The 22,010-nt window shown below is 44.0% G+C and overlaps 2 protein-coding genes across 3 annotated transcripts in view; one reads left to right on the forward strand and one right to left on the reverse strand.

Annotated features, from left to right (window-relative positions):
* The window catches only part of RNF212B (ring finger protein 212B), a 36,134-nt gene extending 32,839 nt beyond the window's left edge, over positions 1-3,295 (forward strand). Inside the window, 3 exon segments of the mRNA XM_023508157.1 lie at positions 1,643-1,704; positions 3,211-3,224; positions 3,226-3,295. Coding sequence (XP_023363925.1) covers positions 1,643-1,704; positions 3,211-3,224; positions 3,226-3,295 — 146 coding nt within the window.
* Positions 3,296-5,772: 2,477 nt separating this feature from the next.
* HOMEZ (homeobox and leucine zipper encoding) lies at positions 5,773-17,111 on the reverse strand. 2 transcript variants are annotated; one of them, XM_023508168.1, is made up of 3 exons: positions 16,915-17,111; positions 7,010-7,455; positions 5,774-6,622 (listed from the first exon to the last, which is right to left on the reverse strand). In XM_023508168.1, exons 1-3 carry the CDS (start codon positions 16,952-16,954, stop codon positions 5,858-5,860), a joined length of 1,251 nt encoding a protein of 416 aa, XP_023363936.1. In that variant the 5' UTR covers positions 16,955-17,111; the 3' UTR covers positions 5,774-5,857. The 2 variants fall into 2 exon arrangements, with proteins under 2 accessions (XP_003801975.1, XP_023363936.1); XM_003801927.3 differs by having other exon boundaries at positions 5,773-7,455.
* Positions 17,112-22,010: the final 4,899 nt, after the last annotated feature.

The following is a 22,010-nucleotide window of genomic DNA, read 5'->3' on the forward strand; positions in this document are numbered from 1 at the left end:
TTTTTTTTTTTTTTTTTTTTTAAGAGAAAGGGTCTTGTTCTGCTACCCAGGCTGGAGCACAATGGTGCAATTCATAGCTCACTGCAGCCTCAAACTCCTGGGCTCAAGCAATCCTTCTACCTCCGCCTCTCAAATAGGTGGGACTATAGGCATTTACCACCATGTCTCGTGAATTTTTTTGTAAAGACAGGGTCTTGGGTGGCACCTGTGGCTCAGTGAGTAGGGTACCAGCCCCATATACCGAGGGTGGCACATTCGAACCTGGCCCTGGCCAAACAGCAACAAAAATATAGCTGACATTGTGGTGGGTCCTTGTAGTCCCGGCTACTTGGGAGGCTAAGGCAAGAGAATCAGCTAAGCCCAAGAGCTGGAGGTTGCTGTGAGCTGTGACACCACAGCTCTCTACCAAGGATGACAAAGTGAGACTCTGTCTCTAAAAAAAAAAAAAAAGACAGGGTCTTACTATGTTACCCAGGCTGTTTTCAAATTCCTGGCCTCAAGCAATACTCCAGCCCTGGCCTCCCAAAGTGCTGGGATTGTACATTCATGAGCCACCACGCCTAGCCTAAAATGAAGATTTTCAAGGTAACAGACAAGAAGTTGGGTTATGCTCCTTAAAGAACATTATTTCCAGTTTGGCTCTTTAATAATAAGAGTCATTTGATTTTCCTTCACAGTGAAGGGAAGTTCTGAATTTTGCCTGGGTAGCGCTCATTGTATTATCAGTTAAGTCCCACTATTTCACTGCAAGGTTGGCCTATAGGATTAAACTGGCTTTTTTTGAGGCAGAGTTTCACTTTCTTGTCCATGATAGAGTGTAATGGTGACTCAAATTCCTGGGCTCAAGCAGTCCTTCTTCCTCAGCCTCCCAAGTAGCTGGGACTACAGGATCACCCATCTGGCTAATGTTTTTAAAGATGGGGTCTTGCTGTATTGCTCAGCTTGGGGAACTGGCTTTTTTGTTTTGTTTTTTTGAGACAGAGTATTACTTGGTCACCCAAGGTAGAGTGCCATGGAGTCTTAGCTCACAGCAACCTCAAACTCTTGGGCTCAAGCGATTCTCTTGCCTCAGCCTCCCAAGTAGCTGGAACTACAGGCATCTGCCACAATGCCCAGCTATTTTTAGAGATGAGATTTCACTCTTGCTCAGGCTAGTCTTGAACTCAAGAGCTCAGGTGATCCACCTACCTCGGCCTCCCAAGTGCTGGGATTACAGGCGTGAACCACCATGCCTGGCAGAACTGGCTTTTTTTGATTTGTATGTTGAATATGTTGGGAGCTCAATTCTAAGGATTATAAAACAAATATCCTTTCTTCTTCTTCTTCCCATCTTTTTCAACAGAAGTACCTTGACCGCCAGTGCTCTTAATAAGGGGCTGCCATCTTCTATAGCTCACCTAAATCTTTATATTGTCTATCTTTCTACTTAAACTCAAATCTCAAACCTCTTTACCAGCACCCCATCCTCACAGGAAAAGAATGGACTTTATAACCCTCCTTTTAAATTGCTTAGCTAGAATTTTTTTCCCTTTTGACCAGTATTCCTTTGATTAAGAACTACCTAGTTACCCTGATCCACAAGTAACACTGCTAAGAAACCGCCCAAGTAAGTTATCTTTAACTATTCCATTCTATCCTTCAGGTCAGAGGGACAGCAGAGCTACACTAGAGAGTCCCCCTGGTTTCCAGCTACTAGTCCTGCAGGTGAGGCCTGGCTTATTTTATGCATAAAAACTCATGCAGTTAGGCCTGAATATCAAATGCTTCATTCTGGTCTCATTGGGATGGTGGCATATAACCAGTGAAAAATGACATGAGTTTCAACTGTGGTAACTATTTGGTCACAATTTTCCCAGAATGGTTTCAATTTCAAAGATTCTATCCTGGGGGCGGTGCCTGTGGCTCAGTGGTTAGGGTGCCAGCCCCATATATCAAGGGTGGCGGGTTCAAACCTGGCCCCAGCCAAACTGCAACAGGAAAATAGCCGGGCGTTGTGGCGGGCACCTGTAGTCCCAGCTACTTGGGAGGCTGAGGCAAGAGTCACTTAAGCCCAAGAGTTTGAGGTTGCTATGAGCTGTGACGCCAGGGTATTCTACCAAAGGCAACATAATGAAACTCTGAGATTTTTGTCTAAAAAAAAAAAAAAGAAAAGAAAGAAAGAAAAGAAAAAAGACCTACAAACTATCTAGAAATATATGGCCCATAATTGAATTTTGCTTGAAACAAGCTATTTAAAAAACTGAGACAGCTGAGGAAAATCAAACACCTATTGGGCATTTGACATTAAAGAATTGTTAATATTGGGGTTATTTTAGGTATGATGATATTTGGATTATATATATATATATATATATATTCTTTTTTTTTTTTTTTTTTTGAGACAGAGTCTCAAGCTATTGCCCTTGGTAGAGTGCCGTGTATCACAGCTCACAGCAACCTCAAACTCTTGGGCTTAAGCTATCCTCTTACCTCAGCCTCCCAAGTAGCTGGGACTACAGGACACACCACATCGCCCAGCTATTTTTTTTTTCTTATTATAGTTGTCGTTGTTTGGCAGGCCTGGGCTAGATTCAAACCGCCAGCCTTGGTGTATGTGGCTGACGCCTTAGCTGCTTGAGCTGTAGGCACCAAGCCTGGATTATGTTTTTTAAAATAGCTTTTTTCTTTTGTAAATAGATACTAAAATATTTATGAACATGAAGTTAAATGCTGTCTCAGTTCTGCTTTAGTACAATTTAGTAGACAGGGGTAGTGGAACAGTAGAACTAGGACTGTTGAAGTTGGGTGATGGGTATATGAGTTCATTATATTAGTCTATGTATTTTTTGAAAATGTGATAACTTAGAAAAACAGTTATTTTCCCCAGAGAACAGTACTATTTCCCCCAGAGACATAAGAATTCTGATAATCATCTCTGGGTATGCTAGTCATACATTCCAGATCTTTCAAAATTAATTTTCAAACATATTCAACCTTATTATCACCATAAACTGAAATGTTCTAGAGTTTCTTAAGTAACAATAAAGGCTTTGTCTCACTAAACATATCAAATCTTAGTTTGGAAGTTAGTTATGCAATGGAGAAAACTATAAGCAAGCAACAAATAGTGGGTTGTTGTCCCAATAAACTTCATATAATGGCTTGCGATGCACTTATTTGCCCTTTTATTTTTATTATCACCCATATTTACTTTCATGTCCTCTGATGCAGACTCTCTACCATCAAGAGGCAGATGGGCTTAGCCAACAGGAGTGAAGCATGGACCACTTCCAGACAGAACATCTTCAAGATCTGATCTATACAGACTACTGAAGGATGGACTGGAGCAACCAGTACCCATCAGGGGTGATGGCCTTGAAAAATGTACCCCTTGTCTTTCCTGGTTTTCTCTGTACCTTATTCTCTGGTTCTTTACCCTATTTATCCTACATCACCTTCCAGGAAAGTGGTCAGGTCTCAGCTGAGGCTAGTGCTTCCGGAAGTTGTATCTCTCCCAAAAGATGTAATTTCCCACAATTAGAAATGAAGATTGTAAAAATAATTCTTGGCATCATGTTTGGGAGTTGGGGGTGGAGGGCTGGGGGAGAATACTATACTCGTCATATGTTTCATTTCGGGATTCCATTTAGCTTAGTACATATTGTCCCATTGCCAATGTTAACAAGTAACAACTCTGGTCCTGGTCCTAATTTATTATACTTTTTCTATTTGCCTATAGTTTCTTCTGTGCATAGTTAATATTAAATATGTTGTTTTCCTTTTGGGCAAAAAGAAAGGTTTGAAGACACTGATTTTCAACTTAGTAAAGTATACTTTAGTAACAGATGCTCTTCTGTTACTGCGGTCTTACAGCCATGACAAACTCTTTGTTGGTGGAATAGGCAAAGAACACTACTGGTGAGAACAAACGTTTATTCTACTTTGAGTAGTAAGAGGTAGAAATGAGGAATTAAATAGGTGGGTCATTCACAGGAATGTCTTTAAGCAAAAATATTGGACAAACATAAACACATGAGGCACCTGCCCAAAATAAATTAGTTCTTTAGAGTGATCTTATATCTGAACTAGGATCCCACTGCCCTTTCTGGTACTCTAAATTTATTTTTAAAGACATTTTGAGACATTTTTCCTTTGGGTCAAGAGCCTATGCTGTAGCAAGTGGAGTTACTTCCAAGACTGTTGTATCTCTGATCACTCCTGAAACCTCAGGAATTTTACTCATTTGATGGTTAAAAACAATTTGCCTGCTCACAGATGCTGACCTACTGCCTTTTAAAGTTTTTTTCTTTCAATTTAACTCAGTACGTCTCCTTCCAAAAATAGTGTACTAAAGCAGAATAGTAATGGATTTGGCTCCATTGATTCCTAAACCATAGACGTGGCAAAATGGATGAAAAGAAACAATTTTATTTTTGGCCTTTTTATTATTATTCTAGCAATTTGGGGCTTCCACTCTTTTACGTTTACCCCATTGGTGGTATTTATTTGCTTTATATCTGATCCCAGCTAATGAAAACCATTCTAAAACATCAATAATTAATCCAGTTAAAGACAGTGATTCCCCCTGTCCCCAAGACAGATCCTATAAAGAGAGGGGGAAAGTCTCTTTTCTGGACACAGACTGACAGCAAAAAGATGAAAATTCAGTCTCTTGTCAGCTGGACAGAAGGTATTGTTAGGTTTGTAAAACCAAACCTAGAACCTACTGCCCTACTACCAGGAGAAACTATTCCCTCTCCTACATCCCTCTATTGCATAATTCTACTTTTTAGAAGGACATCTCTCCTAATTCCCACCTCCAATAAATATCCAGTCTAAATAATTCTCCACCCAATTCTTAAAACATTTTCATAAGCTCTGTGGGGGGAGATTTACCCTGAGACAAATAGTGAACAGTGTAGGGATTTCAGAAAGATTAAAAAAAAAAAAAGCCACAAGGCAAAGTGGTCCCAGTATCAGACATGAAAACATTCTGCTTCATGTGTGGTTCAATAATGAAGAAGTTGAAATATATAAAGCTGGTATGAAGAAGTATTGGTGATGAGACTGGGACATAATTGAGAATCCTAGTTGCATTATGCATAGACTTGTGCTCAGACAAGAAAAGGTGCAAGGCAGCCTTATATCCCAGGGAAAACAGTGGGTTTGGGGATGCACTGCAATCATCAATTGAATCAGAATTCTTTACTGCATTCCATTCCTTCTCTACCTGTGAGGTCAAGGTCTGGCCTCTCTGTAGTACACTAAGGGAAAGGAACAGCAGATGTGAGGAAAGCTCTTGCTTTCCATAGACCATAGTTTGCCCAGATTCTTAGCACTCTTCACATTAAGGGTACAGGCCTGAGGCTGGGTGCAGTGGCTCATGCCTGTAATCCCAGCACTTAGGAGGCCGAAGTGAGTGGATTACTTGAGCTCGGGAGTTAAGACCAGCCTGAGCAAGAGCATGAACTCATCTCTAAAAAATAGCCAGGTGTTGTAGTGGGCGCCTGTAGTCCCAGCTACTTGGGAGGCTTGAGGCAGGAGAATCGCTTAAGCCCAAGAATTCGAGGTTGCTGTGAGCTGTGAAGCCACAGCATTCTACCAAGGGCAACAAAGTGAGACTCTGTCTCAAAAAATAAAAATTGAAGAAAATAAAAATAAATTTAAAAAGGCTACAGGCCTGGATTTCTGCAGATCTACTCCCAGCCTTAACGTTTTGTCCTATGGTCATCCTCCCTGGTCCACCCTCACTATATCCCCATTGCCCACTCTGAAGAACACAAAGCTTTTTTAGTTCTTTGTCATAATTTTTAAATGTGGTTTCTTTGTTTCAATAGTTACTAAGTTTTAGTAACAGACCTCCCCCCCAACCTCCCACTCATTCTTGTATGATCACATCATCATCATCTTCTTCCTCCTCCTCCTCTTCCTCTTCCTCATCATCTTCTGGCAGTTCTTCCTCCTCCTCTTCCTCTTCTTCATCTAGACAAACTACCACCTCAGCTGGCTCAGGTAATCGAGAGTCAAACCAGTCCAGTACCTGCTGGGTGCTAAGCCTTGATGCCTTACTCAATTGAGGGATATCACTTTCCCGTAGCCGTTGATGGGCTGCCCAGTACCTCTCCAAGGGTCGTATATCCGGTGGGGGTGGAGGGATTGGCAGAGGTGGTGTCTCAGCCCATTCATTCAAAGAGCGGGTTGATGGTGATGATGTGGGAACTGCTGAGTCTTGGAAACTAGGGACACCAGGAACTGTGTTGTCCCGAAACCATTTTAGTTGCCCATGTTTCAAGGCATAGCGTGTGTCACCAAACCACTGAATGATCTCAGGCCGGGGTAAACCAGTGATCTGTTCTAATTTATGGTAATCCTCACGTCGTGCCCATTGGCACTGTAAAAAAAAGGATTTGAGGATAGCCAGCTGCTCTTTGGTTTTGCGCTTGGTCTTTCGCTGGCGCTGGGTATCTGGGGAAAGGTATTCTGCAGGGCCAACCCTACCTGGTACTGAGTTATGCCGTAGCCTTTGGGGCCAGGCTGGTTCCAGATGTGGGGGTAGTGCCTGTTCCTTGGGTGACAGAGACTGTGGAATACAGCCTTGTGGCTGGAGGGGTTTAGAGGTGGCAGCAGCTCCATTAGCCAGTACCTGAAAAGAGGAAGAGGTAGAGGAAGAAGGAGTCATAGTAGATGCTGACTCCTTACAACTACTGGTAAGTAATGAGATTGCTGTGGGCTTATCTCGAGCACATGGCTGATGGACAGCTTTGGAATGGTTCCAGGAAGCAGTATCCATGCCATGTGACTGTTCAGGACCCCTGCCTGCCAGCTCCTTAGAGAGGCCACTCCTTTGATGATCTTGCCAAAGATCTGATTGCTGGGGGAATGTTCTACTGCCTACTGTCATCTGGGGATCCTTTGCTTTCTGGTGACTCAGTGGCAGTGGTGGTCGCTGAGAGGAGTCTTCAGGTTCAACCTTCAATCCTTTCATCTGGGTGGGGTCACTAAGAGTCAGAGGACCTATTCCAAGACCAACCTGTTCTTGAGATGGCATTGGAGAAGGAGGCACATCCTCTGGGGGCCGCCCTGCATGATGAGTAAAAGATAGAAGGGATTTGAAATGAAGTTGATCCCGATGGTAGACCACTCGGGCTCGAGTCTCTTCTATTTCTTCTGATGACCAGCTAATGCCACAGCGGAGGCGCTGGGCCATGAACCAAGTCTTGACTTTCTCCATCTGTAGCCCATAACGTAGGCAGAGAAGGGCTATGTCTGCTAGGCTAGGATAGGGAAAGTAGCTGAAGGTTTGTAGCAAATGTTCATTGCCATCTAGCTCACTCGTCTGGGCTGCTTGGGTCCACACAAGCTGTAGCTCCTCAGAGATTGGAGGGAGGCAGATGAGCCCCGCTGGTGAGCTATTAAGACTGCTGGCCTCTTTATTAGGAGGCATGATGCTCTCTGATTTGTGCCCTTCAGAGATAGCTGTAATAAAAAGAGAAACAGCTCAGTCACTAGGGCTCCTCTTTTGCACATTGTTCAATTTCTACCAAACTAACTGTTGGATAGCAAAATAAACTTGTAATTGTTTCATGTCTTATTGCCTTTAAAGTGCTTCAACAATTCCTCATTTAATTTTCACAACTCTGTGAAGTCATTATAGCTTGCTACCACTTCTCTTTTATGAAAAAACTATAAGTCCACAGAAGTTAATTACCCCAAGTCACATGACTAGTGTTTTCACCAAGACAAAAATCTGTCTTTAGAGGTTAAGAAGGAAAACCAATCCTTACATAGTTTTTATCTTTCTAATTCAAACTCACTTCTGGAAGCTGCCCACTACTTCTTCTCTCTAAATTCAAAGGATGAGAATCAAAAATGAATACTGAACAAGATAAACAATAATCTCAGAACTATTAACTTTTTTTTTTTGAGACAGAATCTCACTATGTTGCCCTTGGTAGAGTGCTGTGGCATCACAGCTCACAGCAACCTCAAATTCTTGGGTTTAAGCGATTCTCTTAGCTCAGCCTCCCAAGTAGCTAGGACTACAGGCACCCACAACACCCGGCTGTTTTTTTGTTGCAGTTGTTTAACTGGCCCAGGCCAGGATGGAACCCACTACCCTCGGTGTATGTGGCTGACGCTGTAACCACTGTTCTATAGGCATCGAGCTGACTAACTCTTATACGTTTTTTTTTTGCAGTTTTTGGCCAGGGCTGGGTTTGAACCCCCCACCTCCTGCATATGGGGCCGGCGCCCTATTCCTTTTACCCACAGGTGCTGCCCCAAACTCTTATATGTTTTTTGGAGACAAGGTCTTGCTCTGTCACCCAGGCTGGAGTGCAACAGTGTGATCATAGCTCACTGTAACCTCTAATTCTTGGTCTCATGGGATCCTCCTGCCTTACCCTCCTAAGTAACTAGGATTACAGGCCTGTGTCACTGATGCAGGTTCTCTCCACTTAGGGCTGGACTCAGATTCCATTTTCTAGGCCTTAGCTGGCTCATAAATAAGTTTGATTAGTGTTCCGTCTAAGCTACCACTGCCCAGGAAGAGCAGAATACCCCAAACCTCACCATGTTCCTACACAATAGCAGTTTTGGTTTTTTTTTAGACAGTCTCAAGCTGTCACCTTGGGTAGAGTGCCAGGGCATCATAGCTCATAGCAACTTCCAACTCTTGGGCTCAAGTGATCCTCTTGCCTTAGTCTTTTTTTTTCTTTTTTCTTTTTTTTTTTAGTAGAGATGGGGTCTCACTTTGGCCCAGGCTGGTCTTGAACTTGTGAGCTCAAGCAATCCACCTACCTCAGTTTCCCAGAGTGCTAGGATTACAGGCATGAGCCACCACGCCTGGCCACAATGGCAGTTTTATAATTAATTTCTACCCACAGGCCTTTGGTACCAGTAGCTTTGACATATATTTTAGATATATTCCATTTCCCCAAATCCGCCCTGTCTGCAAGGAAGGAGATATGATTAGAAATTGCCTATAGGTTCGTGCCTGTAGCTCAGTGGCAAGGGCACCAGCCATATACACTGGAGCTGGCAGGTTGGAATCCAACCCAGGCCTGCCAAACAATGACAACTACAACAAAAAAATAGCCGGGTGTCATGGCGGGCGCCTGTAGTCCCAGCTACTTGGCAGGCTGAGGCAAGAGAATCACTAGAGCCCAAGAGTTTGAGGTTACTGTGAGCTGTGAGGCCACCGCACTCTACCCAGGGCAACATAGTGAGACTCTGTCTCAAAAAAAAAAAAGAAAGAAAGAAAGAAATTGCTGGGAGGCGCCTGTGGCTCAGTGAGTAGGGCGCCGGCCCCATATACCGAGGGTGGCGGATTCAAACCCAGCCCCAGCCAAACTGCAACAAAAAAATAGCTGGGCTTTGTGGCGGGCACCTGTAGTCCCAGCTACTTGGCAGGCTGAGGCAAGAGAATCACTAGAGCCCAAGAGTTTGAGGTTACTGTGAGCTGTGAGGCCACCGCACTCTACCCAGGGCAACATAGTGAGACTCTGTCTCTACAAAAAAAAAAAAAAAAAGAAAGAAAGAAATTGCCTATAAACCCCTACCTAGACAGCCCAAATCGGCAACCTGCTCAGCAATCTCTCCGTTGTGCTGGATGCTTTGCTCCCCTCTTATCTATAATCTTTCCTTTTCACTTACTTGTGGTCCATGAATTCATTCTTTGATTTTTTCCAAGACCAAGGACCCAGCAGAGAAATAATGGTAACATCACTGTGCCCAGTTTGTTACTAACTCTTTATCTTCTAACAATTTATGATTATCTTTAGACTGTGGAGAGAAGGTTGGGAACACAACCAATGAATACTGAAAGGTAGGACAGCACTGTCTGGCACGCAGCACCCATCCCCCTTACTTTCTTTTCTTGGTGGTGGTGTGCTCAGGAGAAGGGAATGATAGTACCCTTAAACCTTAAGCCCCAAACTGATAGCTTTATTTTTTCCATCTCTCAGTAGGATGAGAGATATGGGTCAGGGATCTGGGATAAATGAGGTTCACTCCCCCTAGGTTTAGGTCATGTGAAAATGGAGAGGGGAATGTTTCCGCCCCCAAGTCAGCTTGGGAACAAAGGTTATCCCCTCCCCCAGCCTTTGTCTTTTCCAACTGCTAGCCTCTCTCCAGGGAGCCCAGAGAGCTCCCACAGATACTAACAGCCCCCTCCACATAGGGCGGAAGGCCCCCTGCTCTTATCTTTTCAGCCCAGCTTTCTCCTCCAGACCAGGTGGATGGGCTCATTAGAAATTATAACCAGCTCCTGCAAGCTACCCAGCAGCACCGCTGCTACAGGTTTATGAGTGTGAGTGCCTCCCCCAACTGTGTTTCATTCCTGAAATACTTGCTCAAGTTATTTCTAGAATATTCCTTTGGCAATATTAATTCAACTCCCTATGTGGGCATTAGAGACCCTTTAACTGTCACATCTGTCACCTTTTACTCTCAGGGGAATCCCGTCTGTGTTTATAAATAGTACTGCTGATCTGATAAGAATAGGATAGGATGTACCTAGGTAAATACTACATGAATTGAGGAAATAAATCTCAAATCCATAAATTTAGAGAAATCTACTATCAGGAATTTTACAATATGACTAAAAAATTCACAAGCAGGCTGGGCACAGTGGCACAGTGGCTCATGCCTATAATCCTCACATTTTGGGAGGCCAAGGCCGTCAGGATCACTTAAGGTCAGGAGTTTGAGACTAGCCTGGACAACATAGTGAGTCCTCATGTCTACAGAAATTAAAAAAAAAAAAAAAAATTAGCCCAGGGTGGCGCCTGTGGCTCAGTGGGTAGGGCGCCAGCCCCATATACCAAGGGTGGCAGGTTCAAACCTGGCCCCAGCCAAACTGCTACAAAAAAATAGCCGGGCATTGTGGCGGGTGCCCGTAGTCCCAGCTACTCGGGAGGCTGAGGCTGGAGAATTGCCTAGCCCCAGGAGTTGGAGGTTGCTGTGAGCTGTGTGATGCCATGGCACTCTACTTAGGGTGATAAAGTAAGACTATGTCTCTACCAAAAAAAAAAAAAAATTAGCCCAGCATGATGGTATATACATGCAGTCCTAACTACATGGGAGACTGAGGTGAGAGTGAGGTTGAGAGTGGAGATCAGGGGCAGTGCCTGTGGCTCCAAGGAGTAGGGCACCAACCCCATATGCGCCCTACCCCATAGGGCCCTGGGTGAGTTCAAACCCAGCCCCAGCCAAAAAAAAAAAAAAGAGAGTCAAGAACAGGAGTTAGAGGTTTCAGGGAGCTATGATTATATTCCTGCACTCCAGTCTGGGCAACAGAGTGAGACCCTGTCTCTAAAAAATAAAAATTCAGAAGCATTTTATTTTTTATTATTTATTTATTTTGGAGACAGTCTTGCTTTGTCACCCCCCAGTAGAGTGCTGTAGCATCATAGCTCACAGCAACCTCAGACTCTTGGGCTCAAGCAATTCTCTTGCCTCAGCTTCCTGAGTAGCTGCAACTAGAGGCACCCACCACAACGCCAGGCTATTTTTAGAGAGTGAGTCTTACGTTAGCTCAGGCTGGTCTTGAACTTGTGAGCTTAGGGAATCCACTGGCCTCAGCCTCCCAGAGTGCTGGGATTACAGGTGTGAGCCATCACACCCAGCCCTCAGAAGCATTTTAATGCATGTCACCATTCCCTTTTAACAAATTGAAAGCTGGGCAGTACCTGTGGTTCAGTGAGTAGGGCACCAGCACCATATACTGAGGGTGGCGGGTTTGAACCTGGCCCCGCCAAACTGCAACAGAAAATAGCTGGGTGTTGTGGTGGGCACCTGTAGTCTCAGCTACTCAGGAGGCTGAGGCAAGAGAATCGCCTAAGCCCCAAAGCTGCTGTGAGCTGTGACACCACAGGACTCTACTGAGAGCGACAAAGTGAGACTCTGTCTTTAAAAAAAAAAAAAAGAAACAAACAAACTGAAAGCCATACAGATTCTAAAACCAATGTCTTAAAAGGGTAAATGGAAGGCCAGGGAGCCAGCCATATACCCCAGAGCTGGCAGGTTTGAACCCAGCCTGCACCTGTCAAACAATGACAACTAAAACCAAAAAATAGTGGGGTGTTGTGGTGGGCGCCTGTAGTCCCAGCTACTTGGGAGGCTGAGACAAGAGAATCACTTAAGCCCAAGAGTTTGAGGTTGCTGTGAGCTGTGACACCACAGCAGTCTACCAATAGTGACATAGTGAGATTCTGTCTCAAAAAAAAAGGGTGTGTGTGTAAATGGAAGCAGCATGGCATAATGGGTGGAAATATGAATTCTTAACAAAGAAAAAAAAGGCTCAGTGCCTGTGGTTCAAGTAGCTAAGGTGCCAGCCACATACACCTAAGGTGGAGGGCTTGAATCCAGCTCGAGCCCGCCAAACAACGATGGTGGCTGCAACCAAAAAAATAGCTGGCTTTGTAGTGGGCACCTGTGGTCCCAGCTACTTGGGAGGCTGAGGCAGGAGACTGGCTTGAGCCCAGGAGTTGGAGGTTGCACGAGTCCCCGCCACAACGCCCGGCTATTTTTTGGTTGCAGCCATCATTGTTGTTTGGCAGGCACAGGCTGGATTCGAACCCGCCACCTTAGGTGTATGTGGCTGGTGCCTTAGCCACTTGAGCCGCAGGCACCAAGTTGCTAATTTTTTCTAATTGGAGTAGAGACAGGGTCTCACTCTTGCTCAAGCTGTGTCCAACTCCTAAACTAAGCAATTTGCCTTGGCCTCTCAGAGTGGTAGGATTACAGGCATGAGCCATTGTGCCCAGCCCTAGAAATGCGAATTCTTGGGCAAGGCCAACCTGTGAGTTTGAATCCCAGTTCTTCCATATATCAGCTATGTGATTTTGGGGAAAATCACTTTTAGAACCCTCGGTTTCCTCATGTGTAAAAAATGGAGACAGTTCTCCTTAAAAAAAAAAAAAAATGGAGACAGTGCTGAGTGTATGTAAACAGTTATATATTTTTACTGAGCAACTATAACATTCTAGGTATTATGCATAGGCAGGGCATAAAGCAGCTGTTAGAGATGGAAATTCCTAAGTGAGGCAGATTAGAAATTAATTGCAATTCTACCACTTTCTAGAACACGGCTAGTCTTTGGGCAGGTTATTTAACTTCTCTAAGCCTTAGTAGAAAGAAAAGCATCCACCTAGAGAGTTGACTAAATGAAAAAATGCACTTGACATTATGCCTAGAACAAAGTAAAGGCTCAATAAATAGCAGCAATTATTATTACTTCAGCTTATGAAGTGAGTCTGATATAAGGTAATGTTCCTCCTAGACAATGGGGGAAGTAGGGCAAAGAATGAATCCTTTAAAGTCACTTTTCTCAATCTGCTTTTGCAGAGCCCTAATTATAGCTAGCAGAGGAAGAAACCAGGCTATCTATGACTTTATACTTTTTGTATTTGGGGGTTTGGATACAATTTTAGAATGGATTTTGCTGCCTTAAAAACATGAAAGCCATTGCTTTCACAGAAATGTACCCCACATTTGGATCTTTTTTGATTGCTACACGAATTTCCAATGTGATTACTCCATCTTTCCCCTCCCAGGTTTATCCCAGGCACAGCTGGGTGGCCTGTGAGGCACTGCTCGGCACTGCTCTGCACCGCCAGGTGCTAAACTTCCATTTAGACACTGTGGTCCACAAGGACTACCACCAAATCCAAGCTGGAAAACATTCTATGATGGTAACACTTGGTATCTACTTAACCTCATTTGTGTCCTTTTGTATAAAGACAAAGTAGCTTCTTTGCATATGAGGAAAATGTAGCATAAGAAATAAAGCAGTCCAATGTGAGAATAAAGACTGCCAGATGGGAATATAAGGCAGGCACAGCTATAAGCCTACAAGGAAGTACTTTGCTTTCATTCATATGGTTTGACATCCTTTGGGTTCTCATCTTCAGCTTGGTATTTCAGTGTAACTGAATACTGCAAATACTATATTTGGTGTTCTGTATACATCCAATTTTTTCACTTACACAAAATACAAGTTATAGAAGACTTCCTGAAACAGAATGGTGGCTTAAATCAAGGCACAGCTATATAAATGATACTTCCCTAGAAGAATCTGGGTTTGAACTTAATTGGAGGAAACTTACAGCCAGAGCAGCTCATGAAAATTGTAACAATATTAAAACTATAATGAAGATGCTACAGTGTTTCGTGTTCTTGTTTCTCTATTTTGGATTAGATAGAAAAAGAAGGCAATCAAAGCTGGAAAAGTAAGGAGTCCTAGGGCAGAGGTTGTGGTGGTAGTGGTGAGCATCTATTTTATCTGATACTTAGTATATTTGTATCCTTATTAAATATGCCACATAAGCCCTACTGCTACTTAAAGTCACTAATAAACACATAGTCAGTTTAATACCCTCCTTTCTCATATCTGGGGGGGGGGGGGAGGCTGGCAGAGAAGAATGGGCTGCCTTACATTTCCAGTTTCAGCATTTACATAGTCCTAGGAAAAAGAGGACTTTAGAGGCTCGGCGCCTGTGGCTCAAGTGGCTAAGGCACCAACCACATACACCTGAGCTGGCGGGTTCGAATCCAGCCCAGGCCTGCCAAACAACAATGACGGCTGCAACCAAAAAATAGCTGGCTTTGTAGCGGGCACCTGTGGTCCCAGGTACTTGGGAGGCTGAGGCAGGAGACTGGCTTGAGCCCAGGAGTTGGAGGTTGCTGTGAGCTGTGATGCCACAGCACTCTACCCAGGGGGACAGCTTGAGGCTCTGTCTCAAAAAAAAAAAGTGGACTTTAGGTTTCAGAAATGAGTATAATTGTGATGGATGTGTTACCTAGTTCAATGTAAACATTTCACATTGTATATCGAAGCAGTACCCTGAACCCCATAAATGCTTCGATGTACAAAGTTATGATTTAATAATAATAATGAAAAAAGAACTTTAGGTTTGAACCTAGGCTTATGGTTAAAGTAGGAGAAAAAGTGGGGAGACTAGATATGACCATGCTAGATTCCTTAAATTTTTAAAGATCTGAAGTACTACTCCCTGATATGCTTGCTGATATAGTTTTAAGGGCCTTAAGGACTTGAGTCATATTCAACTTAGATCCTTCTTAATTTTTTGGATCATGAAGCTTTTTGAGAATCAGATAAAAGTTATGGATCCTCAGAGAGTTATCACTCTCCTGCTCACATACACAAACATTTACACTTATACAATTAAGTGAACTTACGGAATTCACTGACTACAAAAAATCTAGGTTAAGAACCTCTGTCTTATATCCTCCAAACTTACTAAAGGCAATAGTGATAACAGCTTAAATATGAACAAACAGCTTGATGTGAATGAACAGAAAGAGTGGATAAAAGATTCAAGAATTCAAATAAGTCTAGAAGGGACAGGGTAATCATGATCTGAGTTGGAAACAGTGGAAGGGAGGGGTGCTCAACTGGGCCAGGAGCCTGGCTTAACTGACCCAGTGGATTACATGACCAACATCCACAGTGTACTAGATACTAGAAGTTTGTAAGCTACTCTCTAGTTTGCCAAAATCAAAAGCTCCATTCAGTTGTTTTGTGTGTGTGGACCAGTTTTGTGTGACACCAAACCTGCTTGTGCCCATGGTTTTTCTGTATCTATATAATTAATTAAAAATTATATACACCTATGAAAAATTACTGCATTAAAAATTGTTCCTATGAAAACTAAGTCAAATGCTTTGGAGAGACATACTACAAAGGAGAGTGTACAAAATTGTTGAGTTGAGAGTGGGAAGACAACTGGAAAAGATTGAGGGGTGGGACTAAAAAAAAAAAAAATCTCCAAAGTTATTTTGTCCTCAGATTACCTCAAAAGTGTCTAAATTCTCTCTTCACTTTAAAGAACCTAAAACTGGAAATCACAGAGGATCAAAGTATCTGAGTGGCTTCCATCTCAGACTGCACACTAGAATTACCTGGGAAACTTAAAAGCCAGGCTGCCCTCCTCCCTCTTCTTATTTAATTCGTCTGGACTAGGGCCCAGGCACCAGTCATGTTAAAAAGTTCTCAAGGTGCAGTCAGGTTTGAGACTCCCTTGTGGTAGGTAGTTAACATTAGAAAGGCAATGGGAACTCCAAATCAGCAGACTTAACACACACACAAAAGTCTCACCACTAAACCAAATAATTGGTGAAATAAACGTACTTTTAATTATATAATATTTAAGATATATGTGCAGTTTTAAAATTCCTAAATATTTGGCTTTTTCAACTACTGCCTACCTATCGTAATTATATAATATAAAAGGACTTCAAATGTTTGGTGAAAAGGAGGTTCACATGATAAAAAGATTTCCCCGATCTGGGCCCACAATACCAAACAGGTCTCAGCTTCAGTCTTCTTTTAGTTTAGAAGTCTCAGATTAGGACGCAACACCAGGAACCTCGGAGGACTGGGGTTCTCAATTTCCTGGTTGGTTTTCTGAGTATGACTGGGTATGGGAGTCAGAAACGGCAGTTTCTTTTAAACCCTTCGTTCCCAACGGCCACTAGTCCCCAGAAGTAAAGCCAGGTTCTGTAGGTGCGTTGAGGTCGACAGAAGGTAATCAAGTGTGGGGAGGGGAAGCGAGGCCTGAGAAGTAAACCTTTCTCCTATCCTCCATTTCACGGGCAATCTAGAAGGGTCTAAACTGGGTCAGGGAACAAAAAAGTTACCGCACTTGGGGCGATGAGCCCCAGGAGCTAAGGAAATCTCAATCCTTTCCTCGCCAAGGGCGCCCCAACTCAACCTTCCCCCTCCTCCTCCATACACAGCTACTAACCCTCCCCCCAGTTACAACAGGGAACCTAAAAGTCCAGAGGAGAAAGGAGAGAGAACCGGGTGACTTCGAACCCAGAATTCTCCCCTCAGAGCAGGGATGGGGGTTCTGTTGATCGTAGGCAGTACACGGGCTGCGAGGGAAGTCCAAGGGTCTGGGGATCACTCACCGCGGTCTGGCCCAGGCGGCGGCTCCCAGCCTCGCACCATGGGCTGAAGGGAAAAGGGGGAAGAGAGCAGAGGGCCTTCGGGTGGTAGTGGGGTTGCTGCCCGGTGCGGCCTCCTCCGAACCCACCCGCGCGGCGGAGACCCGGGCCGCCCCTCCCTACCCCCAAAACAGCTCCCGCCTAGCCCAGCCCTGCGTGAGCAAGTTGGAGGCGGGGCGGGTGACCAGGGGAGGTGCCAAGGTGCCCCGAATCCTGATTGGTGGGCGCAGGCAGGCTGGCACCGAGGAAAAGCATTAGGTCGGCGATTGGTGCATGAGTCTTGGCTGAAGTCGACTATTGGCTGCGTAGGCCTTAGCTGGGGTCGTCTATTGGATGCGTGGGGTAGGGAAGATGTCCCCCGGGGCTAAGTTGCGGCTAATGGTACCGCCCCCTACCCTCGACCCATTGGCACCGGACCTCTGGAGTACTCCAGGCCATGTTCCTTCCTAAATTTCCCGGGGAGAAACAGAGCACTTTGCTGAACTGTCTGGACCGCCAACAACTCCTTATTTATTTCCTCCTGAAGGAAGCCCTCCAGGAAGACCTTTTCAGGGTCCCCTCCCCAGCCTAAGACTTACTGCGCCTTCCCGAGAGAGAGCCCAGTAGCTACCGGCAGCGTCAGCTGTAACCTGCGCCTAAGCTAAAGCAACCAGGAACTGGTTCTCCAGATGGATCAGATGTCTTGCCACCCGGAAAAGCGAGGATCTTAGGAGCCCGGCGCCTTTGGCCGCTTCCCGAGTCAAAGTGGTACCAGACGTTCCCATGGACAAAAGTGCTGGAACAGTTATCTCTTTGGGACCTACTAGACCCTCAGACTCTCCTCCCCGCCCTAGGTAAAAGGATCTGGAGCTCTGCCTAATCGCTGTCAAGAAAGGGATGAAGTCTGCGGGGGTATGGGGAGGAAGATCGCTTGAGCTCAGGAATTGGAGGCTAGCCTGGGTCACATAGCAAGCCCCTGTCTCAAAAAAAAAAAAAAGTTGTTCCTTTAAAAGAAAAGAAAGGGGGCCCAGCGCCGCTGGGTGGCTCACGCCTGTAATCCTAACACTCTGGGAGGCCAAGGCGGGTGGATTACTTGAGCTCAACAAATTCGAGACCATCCTGGGCAAAATCGAGACCCCTGTCTCTACTAAAAATAGAAAACCTGAGGTAAGAGGATCGCTTGAGACCGTGTTGAAGGTTGCTGTGAGCTATGACGCTACGGCACTCCACCCAGGGTGACAGCTTGAGACTCTGTCTCAAAAAAAGAAAAAGAAAAAGAAAAAAAGAAAAGGGATGACAGTAAAGCGCAGTTAAAATGGACTTTCCAACAAAGCAGTATCCAACACAGTGTGAAGGTCTGGGCCAAAACTTGTATATTTAGGATTCTTTATCTTCTGACTAAATAAAACTTGAGCACAATACTTTTTTATTTGAAACAGAGTCTTGTTTTATCACTGTCGGTAGAGTGCCCTAGCGTCACAGCTCACAGCAACCTCAAACTCTCGGACTCAAGGGCCCCGGCCAAAACCTGCAAAAAAAAAAAAAAAACTCTTGGACTCAAGCGATTCTCTTGCCTCAGCTTCCCAAGTAGCTGGGACTATAGGCACGGGCCACAACGCCCGACTATTTTTAGAGATGGGGTCTTGCTCATGCTCAGGCTGATTTTGAACCACTAAACTCAGGCAATCCACCTGCCTGGGCCTCCCAGAGTGCTAGGATTATAGGCGTGAGGCACCACGCCCAGCTCACAATACTTTCTGAAATGACTCTTCTATTCTCATGTTGGTCCTTGAAAAAGTCTCCCGTTGCCTGTTTAGATCACTCAATAGTTTATATAGCTACAATAGTTAATAAAACAATTTTAGATTTTGCCCTGTATTCAGAACTCATCCCTCCCCCTCATAAAAAAAGTAACCATCCTAATTCCTACTTTGTATTCTTTGTTGCCCCACTCTAAGGTCTAGAGCTCTTTCAAGGTTGCCAAACAGGCTCGGCGCCTGTGGCTCAAGCGGCTAAGGTGCCAGCCACATACACCTAAGGTGGCAGGTTCGAATCCCCAGCCTGGACCCGCCAAACAACAATGATGGCTGCAACCAAAAAATGGCCAGGCGTTGTGGCGGGCGCCTGTAGTCCCAGCTACTTGGGAGGCTGAGGCAGGAGACTCGCTTGAGCTCAGGAGTTGGAGGTTGCTGTGAGTGTGATGCCATGGCACTCTACCCAGGGGGATAGCTTGAGGCTCTGTCTCAAAAAAAAAAATAATAAAAAAAAAAAAATAAAAGGTTGCCAAACATCCTAAATATTTCTATTTCAATGCTCAGCCCTATTTTTGTTGCTGGGCTTCTATTTTTCCCCTGACTTTCCCTCTATCCCTCATTACATTAAGTAACAATCTCAATTCCTAAGAGTCAGTCTCACATCCTTGAAAGTAGTATTTGCCAAAAACATCATAGGGGTAAACAATAGAAAGACATGTATAGTCAGTGTTAAGGTTAGAAACTTTTCATCCTTCAGAATTTGAGCCAAAGCTGGTGGTATATATAGATAGATCTTCTCCAAAATCATGACTATTACAACGTCCCATTGGTTGGTATGTAATGAAAGGGAAAGTAAAACGTTTTAGGCAGCAGGGGCTCTCAGTTACCCATGGAGAGGTCATTCTCTCATAACCCAAACAATTAATGAGACTGGATTGACTGGAAAGAATTGATGCTTGTTTGCCTAGAAACCCAGGCAAGAACTGTCTTTGGGAACGAAGTACCTGATCCTGGAGGGTTAAGTGAGTCTGGGCATCCCTGATCCTGGGCTTGGAATTACAAAAGTTAGACAACTTAGTCACCTTTCTTGACTCAGAAAGACATTCCCAAGAGTCAGGAGTTGGGGCAGAATTGAAGACAGATTTAGGAAGTGGAGGAATCCAAGAAAAGGAGAAGAAACTCTCCTGCCTCAGTTCTAGAGTGCAGGCTGTAGCCTCCTCTTTCTGCATGATTTTACTCTACAGCTTTAGAAGATGGAGTGGACAGGAGAGGGAAGCACAGGAGAGGGAGAGAGGTCCAGGCTGACAGTGTAAGGGAGGGTCCCACCTGTAGTAGGACAATAACCCTCCTAGCTCTTCAAGGAACTAGTGCTGAAGAATGGAGTCTCATGTCATCCTCAATGTAGACATGTCAATGCTCCATTTTTGGTGAAAACTTTCCCCTTGCATGACAGAATTAGCAGGGCTAACCAAGGCACATTTACTCTATAGCTAAGGAATCTGAAGTTTCAGCTCCTTTCCTTGCACAGACCCCTTCTAAGGCGGTGGAGGAGCCCAACAGTGTGTTAACATGACCATAGGTTTTTATAAAATTTGAAACAATATATTTAAACTATAATTGGTCAAGTCGATGTCTCTTTCTGACTTCTCCATCATATTTCTCCTTTTGTCAAGTAGCAGTGGAAAGGCCATGGACATTTGGGGATTGATTAAGGAAGCTGAGTTAGGGATACATTTAGTGTGGATTTAGAAAGTATACCATGTTTCCCCAAAAATAAGACACTGTCTTATATTTATTTTTTCTCAAGAAGACACACTAGGGCTTATTTTCAGGGGATGTCTTATTTTTATTAAGTATAATACAACAATCTACATTTATTCAAATACAGTTAAGTCATCTTCTTCTGGAAACTGACAGGGGGAGCCAACCTTGTTGGTGGGGCTGGTGCTAGTGATGTGTGAACTCCTTTCCCCTAGCCATTCACACATGCGCAATAAGATGCCTGCAACCGGAGGTTACCACCCAAGCACCTGCGAAAGTGGGAAGAGCTTGGAGAAAGGAACTTGGCAGATAAAAGGTATTCTAGTCTTCCTTACTGCTCTGTGTGGAAATGCAGATACGCTGCATAGCCACGCCCATCACTAGGTCTTATTATCAGGGTAGGGCTTATATTTAATAAGTGCATAGAAATCCTGCTAGGGCTTATTTTTTGGGTATGTCTTATTTTGGGGGAAACACAGTACTTATGTGGTTTGCAGTTACTTCTGTGAATAAATTATCCCCTTGTAGGTATGGTGTTATAGACTGAACTATGCCCCCTCCATTCTCCCAAAATGCAATATTAAAGTCTTGGCTGGGTGCAGTGCCTCACACCTATAATCCTAGCACTCTGGGAGGCCAAGGCAGGTGGATTGCTTGAGTTCATGAGTTCGAGACCAGCCTGAGCAAAAAGCAAGATCCCATCTCTACTAATAGAAAAACTGAGGCAAGAGGATTGCTTGAGCCCAAGAGTTGGAGGTTGCTGTGAGCTATGATGCCATAGCACTCTACCCAGGGCAACAGCTTGAGACTCTGTCATAAATAAATAAAGTCTTAACCACCAGTACATTTTAGAATGTAACTGCATTTGGAGATAAGTTATTTGAGGAGGTAAGAAGTTAAAATGAAGTTTTTAGGTTGGGTTCTAATACCCATTTCCTTATATGAGGAAATTTAGACACAGATATGTGTACACAGAGGAAAGACTATGTGAAGGCATAAGGAGAAGATGGCTTTCTACAAGCCAAGGAGAAAGAACTCAGAATGAAAGCAACTTCCTTGACACTTTGATCTTGAACTTCTAGCTTCCAGAACTGAGAAATTAAATTTCTGTTGTTCCAGTCACTGAATCCATCTTGTTGTGGCAGCCCTATCAAACTAATGTATGAGGGCTGTCCAGAAAGTATCCCGCCATGTTGTGTCTCTATTTTTCATAGTACATGGAGGGATACTTTCTGGACAGCCCTCATATACAGTTTTCAGGAATAATACTAATGTCATCAACTCAAAGTGCTTATAACACATAACTACAACTCAGACTTTACCTTACAGATGCAAACAATGTAACCTAAATCTATGTACCCTCATATTAATCTGAAATAAAATATAAAATAAAAATTAAAAAGTGCTTATGACATTAATCATTGCAAATTTGGAATACTCCATAATCTTACACCATGCAAATGAAAGAAATTTGATAGAGGTTTTTCCAAGTTTGACAAAAATCTTGAAAATTTATGTGATCAGCTCGGCGTCTGTGGCTCAAGTGGCTAAGGCGCCAGCCACATA

The sequence above is a fragment of the Otolemur garnettii genome, unplaced genomic scaffold (assembly GCF_000181295.1).
Source record: "Otolemur garnettii isolate 467f Iridium unplaced genomic scaffold, OtoGar3 scaffold00225, whole genome shotgun sequence".
NCBI classification, from domain to species: Eukaryota; Metazoa; Chordata; class Mammalia; order Primates; family Galagidae; genus Otolemur; species Otolemur garnettii.

Excerpts from the sequence above, each read along its gene's own strand:
- HOMEZ (XM_003801927.3), bottom strand. The coding sequence starts at position 16,954 with ATGGTGCGAGGCTGGGAGCCGCCGCCTGGGCCAGACCGCG. Across the intron at positions 7,456-16,914 it reads GCCGCCTGGGCCAGACCGCG|CTATCTCTGAAGGGCACAAA; the intron begins GTGAGTGATCCC and ends TTTTTATTACAG.